The sequence below is a fragment of the Solanum pennellii genome, chromosome 9, assembly GCF_001406875.1.
Source record: "Solanum pennellii chromosome 9, SPENNV200".
NCBI lineage: Eukaryota > Viridiplantae > Streptophyta > Magnoliopsida > Solanales > Solanaceae > Solanum > Solanum pennellii.
In genome coordinates, this window is record NC_028645.1 from 2,724,868 (window position 1) to 2,731,587 (window position 6,720).

General features: G+C 29.9%; 1 protein-coding gene across 1 annotated transcript; it reads left to right on the forward strand.

The window, feature by feature from the left end:
* The first annotated feature begins 1,020 nt into the window (after window positions 1-1,020).
* Window positions 1,021-4,619, forward strand: LOC107031253 (trihelix transcription factor PTL-like). The gene is made up of 2 exons (XM_015232555.2): window positions 1,021-1,747; window positions 3,142-4,619. Exons 1-2 carry the CDS (start codon window positions 1,254-1,256, stop codon window positions 4,280-4,282), a joined length of 1,635 nt encoding a protein of 544 aa, XP_015088041.1. The 5' UTR covers window positions 1,021-1,253; the 3' UTR covers window positions 4,283-4,619.
* The last annotated feature ends 2,101 nt before the right edge of the window (window positions 4,620-6,720 follow it).

Sequence of the window (6,720 nt, forward strand, 5' to 3'; positions counted from 1 at the left end):
TTAATTAGCTAGTATTAGTATTAAATTGTTTTATTGAAATCGAAGTTTAAGATTCAAAATATGAATAAGTGAACACACTAATTAGTCGAAGGAGATTTATTATTTATTATATGTGTATGAAAAATAATTTAAATTATATATAAATAGAATAATTTTCTATTGAAGGGGAAATAGATGAATACTTAAAACTAATATAGCTCCGCCCTTGCTTATATACCTTGTCAAACAACGATTACGAAAGCATTCTAGTATTACTATATATACTATGTATATTTTATGACTTCTATAAGTATCCACCATTTAGGTTGTGACGGATGAATAAGATGTTCAACTCTTAAATAGCGAATTTGTTTTTAAGCTTGATAATGAAGAAAATTTTGTTATAGAGTAATGTGGAACGAATTTATATTAGTGGACCCGCCAAAATAATGGTCCAGACATCGGATGAGAAAAAAGAAGAAGAAGAAAACCTTATGTATGTGTTCATTTATATGCATTCGCCACCGAGAGTTTTCTCTTTAACGAACCTTACTTAATGCGAATTTGTATTAATCGAAGTTCAAAAACATACGTTGAATACCAGATGAAAAATAAAACATATCTTACATATTTTTCCATAGTATATGCATATTGTTATTTTTTCAAATTACTAATCCCATAAAATATTAGGTGATTTTTCTCAGATTTATAATCTTAACAGACAGAGTTACATATTACTTCTTCCTTATAGGCTAGAGATCACAAATATATCGTAAAATAAGTAAAGATACACGTAAACTGACTCAGATACCACGATTCTTATAAAAAATAGTTTGAACTATAGTAGTGATTTTGTGTTCTCGTGACCTTTCCACTCTTATCTGTCCTTTCTTCACTTTGGATCAAATTTGTCCCAAAAACACCCTTTCACCTTACACTATTTTTTCCTGTATATCAAACAAAATATCTTTATAATCTTTTTATTATATTACTCCAATATCTATTATAAATCATTACACATATAAAAGAGTGACTAAAGCTTTACAACTCCATCAAAAAAAAAAAAAATGGGTCCATTTTTTCCAGTACTACTCCTTTTTTATACTCAAATTCAAACCTTTTTTCTCTAGAAAAACACAATCCAAATCAAACTCCGCCGCCCCCCTCCCCCCCAAAAAAAAGATTCTTTCATCTTTTTAAAATATATACAGAGTTTGAACCAAAATTACTGGATTTCAAATGAGTGACTAACTCATGAGATTTGATTTGTTGAAATGGAAGATCAATATGGAATGGCAGATCTAAGACAATATATGAACGGTGGGCGTTCGATTTTCGGTTCGATCCAACAAGTACCACCAGAACTATTACCTGCTACTTCTCACCAGCAGCAACAACACAGGAATCTCGGGCCGGGCCATCACCAGTATGACATGGTGATGGGACTGGCCCAAGTTCCTTCGTCTTCATCTGGTCACGGGCTTACTACTCCACATCATCACCACCACCACCAGCATCACCAACATGAGTTCCTTACGGACTCGAGTACTCCTGTAGCTGTAGCAACGGCTACAGCTACAGGAGCTACTACAACGAGTGCCGGATTTAGTGGGATGGATCAGATGGAGACTGGTGGTGGTGGTGGTGGAGACGGAAGCGGGCGGTGGCCCAGACAAGAGACACTTACACTACTTGAAATCAGATCAAGATTGGATCCAAAGTTCAAAGAAGCTAATCAAAAAGGACCCTTATGGGATGAAGTTTCAAGGTACCATATAATTAAAAAAAATATACACACACAAAACCTAATATTATTATTATTATTATTATTATTGTGTGTGTTTTTTGTTCACTTGTTGTAATCTTATTGTTGACATTAAATTGGAACGATACACAGAAGATTAGTATGATACAAATTAAATCTAGATATGGTTCAAAATTTCTTTCTAAAATAATATCTTCTTCTTATGTTCTTGATATATATGATATTTTTAATTTAATCCTAGTATTTTTTTTTATTTTACGTATAAATACAAAACATAGTAGATAAAAAAACTATTCCTATTTTAGTTATAGTGAAGAATTTTTTTTCCAAAAATCTTACTCTTAATATGTTCTTATTTTTTTAAATTTTAATTTTTTCAATCCTTTTTTTTTTCTCCAACGAAAACATTATTATTCACTTGTTCTTGTAAAAGAATTTCCTACAAATTGTTATTTTGAGTTATTTAGGCTTATGTTGTTCCGACTCTTCAAAAACATATATCAACAGTTAGATGTTACTATTTCTAGAGGATCCGAACACAGGTGGTGCAACAATATTTTTGGAGAGTCGGAACAACATAGATTTTGAAAAATCTATTCATATTTTTGTGTACACTGTGGAAATGAAAAAGGAAACAATTGAGTTTTCTAGAGAAAAAGCAGCACTTTTAAGCAAAAACTCATACAGTAAATAAGTTGCCAATTTTGTGTTAGAAAATGACACTACATTGAAGTTCAGTTAGAGAATCAGGTGTTATTTTCATCTTTATTAACACATCACATACCCTTTTTTTTTTACTTCTTTTTACCTAGATCAAAATTCCTTTTTGCTTGTTTTTCTTTAGCAAAAAAAAATTTTAAAAAAAAAGAGTTGTAATTAACTATATATATGTATTATATATTCTAAATAGGGGTTTTGTATAGTTTCTATCTTTAGGAAAAATATCAATATATCATCACGTGACACATTGAATCATTTGTGGAATCAAAATTAGGGTTAAGTCAAAGAAATATGAGAAAATCTTTCTGTCGATCCATAATTTGTTAGAATTACTGTTATTACCTTCCTTCCAGAGTAATCGTAAATTTTTCACTATTCCTTTCATGTGAATACATTCGAGATGAGAATTTTCAAAAAATTGAACTTATTTTCTTTTACAACGACTCAATTTCAAATAAGTTAGTAGTTGTAGTTTCCCATTTCTTAATGAATATGGTTTTGATGATCCTTTTCTTTGATGTCAGAAGTCATTTTGATATAAGATTTTATTTTCTTTCGTCTTAAAACCCTTATATATATCTTACTTAAATCATGTCACTCCATTTAAACTTTTGTTCAACCTTCTTACTACTAAATAAATTTCACATTAACTAATTAGTTTCTCTTAATTATTGTAGGATTATGTCTGAGGAACATGGATACCAAAGGACTGGAAAAAAATGTAGAGAGAAATTTGAGAACTTGTATAAGTACTACAAGAAAACTAAAGAGGGTAAAGCTGGAAGACAAGATGGTAAACACTATCGATTTTTTCGACAACTTGAAGCTTTATATGGTGAAACAAGCAATAATATTTCATCTACCTCAACGGATATTCTTCATCAGGGAAGTCATTTTCCTTATAATTCCGTTAACAACATGAGTCAAGATCCTCATAATTTTCACCACCATCAAGCTTCTAAGCTATCCGATAGCATGAGCTTATCAAATTCATCTGAACTCAATACGTCTTCCTCAGATGATAGTGATCATCATGATAAGAAGAAGAGGAGGGGGAAGAGGAGTTTAAAGGCGAAGATTAAAGATTTCATTGATGGACAAATGAGGAAGTTGATGGAGAAGCAAGAAGAATGGATGGATAAAATGATGAAAATGATTGAACATAAAGAACAAGAAAGGATATTGAGAGAAGAAGAATGGAGGAAACAAGAAACCATTCGTATTGAGAAGGAACATAGTTTTTGGGCTAATGAGAGGGCATGGATAGAAACACGCGATGCTGCTTTAATGGAGGCTGTGAACAAGCTAAGTGGTAAAGATTTGAAGAGTACTAGTAGTAATCCGCGTAGTCTTGATGAAGAAATGGTTGAAATTCATAACAGAAACGGAGATGTAACAGACAGTCTGAAAGATGATGTTGACCAGCACTGGCCTGATAGTGAAATTACTAGGTTAATACAACTTAGGACTAGCATGGAATCAAGATTTCAACAATTGGGAATTTCATCATCAATAAATGATCATGATCATGATCATGATCATGATAATGATAATAGTAATAATCATGATCATGTATTATGGGAAGAGATAAGTGCAAAAATGGCCATTTTGGGATATGATAAAAGTGCTACAATGTGCAAGAAAAGATGGGGTAGCATTAATAGTTACCTAATGAAGTGCAACAAGAAAAGAAAAGATCAAAATTCAACAAGTTTGTTATGTTACAATAGTAATATACAAATCAACAATCAATATTATGAAGCTGATGGATCATCATGTTTTAGGTACTTAATGGGAGATCATCATCAAAACTTATGAGAAAATTATGAATGGAAATTAAGCAAAGGTGCTGGTGATGGTGCTGGTGATGGTGCTGACGATAATTGATGATGTGTCACAACAAGTACAACAAGACAACTTGTAAGTTTTTTTTTTTCTTAAAAAAAATAAAGATTGGTTGACATGAAGTTATTTGTCTTGGGTTGCTAACTGTTTTCATGGAACATATAATTGATTTGAAGTTAACTTTGTCCTAGCTAGGAGGTTGATCAATTTGGCTACCTAATTTTACTATTTTTATGAGATGTTCTATTTATATTTTGTATTTAAATTAAGTAATGGATTGATGTGGTAATTATTCTCTTCAATTTGCTAATTTTCTTGAAGTGTTTTGATTATTTTTTTGCAATACAATGTTATCCTTTCTTAATTTGGAGGTATTTTCAGAATTTGAAATTTTAGGAGTCGAGTAGTGGTCTGTGGATTATTAAATATTGCATTATTTTATAGGGCGTTGGGGATCAGAAATAGTTGGTGATAAGAATGTATTTGATATAAAGGAAAATATTAAATGACAAAAAAAATACTCTTTTCGCTTATATTGTTCTTCATTTTTCTATTTGAAATACAAGATTTTGAATTTTAGTGTGTTGGATGGTGACAAAATTTTTATCTGACAAATATATTGCAGAAAATATTATTCATCTTATCGAACATGTTGTAAGTGTTTGATTATCTGTGCAATACAATGTTATTCTTTCTTAATTTGGAGGTGTTTCATTTGTGGAATTTGACATTTTAAAAGTTCGATAGGATGTCGTGGAACGGAAATAGTAGGTGACTAAGGGTGTATTTGATACGAAGAAAAATATTAAATAGAGAAATATTTTCTCTTATATAGTTCTCCAATATTCCATTTAAAATATAAAATGTTGAAATTTTAGAGCGTTGGATGGTAACAAAGTTTTAATTTGAAAAATGTTTTTTATTAAATATTTTTCGTCATATTGAACATGTCCTAAGTTAGCATTTTTCAGAATAATGTTTACTTTTTATAAATAGGGAGATATGTTAAAACAAGTATAACCATTAGCTCTTGGTTGGTAATATTTCTTTTCAAATTATGAACGTTTTTATTATTTAAAAGACGATATAATATTAAATTCGAAAGACATGATTTTCAGTATGCATCTAAAAAGAGTTGAGTTTGTCTCATAAAACCATGTGAATTTGGGCTGTTTTCAACTAAGATTTCACATCGAATATATAAAACATATTTTAGGATATTGTAGCAAATGATTTCGTTTTTGTAAAAATATATTCTTTAATCAACCTTTCGTTCATGAAAAAGATGATGTGATTATATTCCACTCAAGTAATTTTACTATACTTTTCTTATTTTGTCTGCCATTAACTGACGCGAATAGTAAAATAACAGCTCATGAAAAGATATTTAAATCACATTTTATGATCCTCAAATAAGCACTTTATGAGTAATCTATTATAAATTTTGTACTTGAGAATTTTCAAGATTATAATAATAATTTAGATACATAGAATATGGACACCATCCTACAAATGTTACATTGTGGTACTTGAAGAATAGCATAGCCTTAAACACAATGTGTAGGAATAATTTCAAATTATATCTTAAACATGAAGGACCTTAATTTCTTTTAATTAAATTGAAATCATCATTGTTGAAGGACAATATTTCATTAATAAAATGAAATTTTTGGCAAACTAATCCACATTCGTAATGTGGATTACTGTTTAACTCAGTAGACCTGTCATACTTATCTTATCTTGTCTGCCACTAATTATTAAAACGCGATATTTTATCTTGAAATAAGTTTTTCCCCCCTCAAAATTGCATCTTAGGATAACCCTCCACCCACCCCACCCCCANAAATAATGCACTAAATATATGCAATAACAAGAATCATTAAAAGTTTAATTCTCAAAATATGCAGAAAAATTGAGACTTTAATGCAATTAATTAATGAGTTCTCTGAACTTGTCTTGATTACATAGCTGCTACCACTACCACTGGCAAAAACCATAAATTGGGAATAAATAAGACTTGATTTTCATTTTTTTCTATCAATATGCTAAATCCCAAAGTCAATTGTTATATATTTGGATCAACCAAAGGGAAGAAAAGATTGTTATGTAGGAAAAAGATTAGTTATATAAAGCTTTTGTAATTTATTTCTTGTTTTTATGTCCAGTTGTAAGCGAATTGTTTAAATTCTGCTTCTATAAGCTCGATCGGATGATCAGTTTCGAGTTTAAATTATTAAAAAAAAGACTTGTGACTTATGATAGATTATTTGTTGAGAAATTTAATATATATATATATATATATATATAATAAACTGTGAATCAAGTAACATAAATAGCTTGTGAGTGTGGTGATAAATTTTGAGACATACAATTGTCAAAACCCTTAAACTATAGGTGATTCTAGGAGGGAT

Excerpts from the sequence above, each read along its gene's own strand:
- LOC107031253 (XM_015232555.2), top strand. The coding sequence starts at position 1,254 with ATGGAAGATCAATATGGAATGGCAGATCTAAGACAATATATGAACGGT. Across the intron at positions 1,748-3,141 it reads TTATGGGATGAAGTTTCAAG|GATTATGTCTGAGGAACATG; the intron begins GTACCATATAAT and ends TAATTATTGTAG.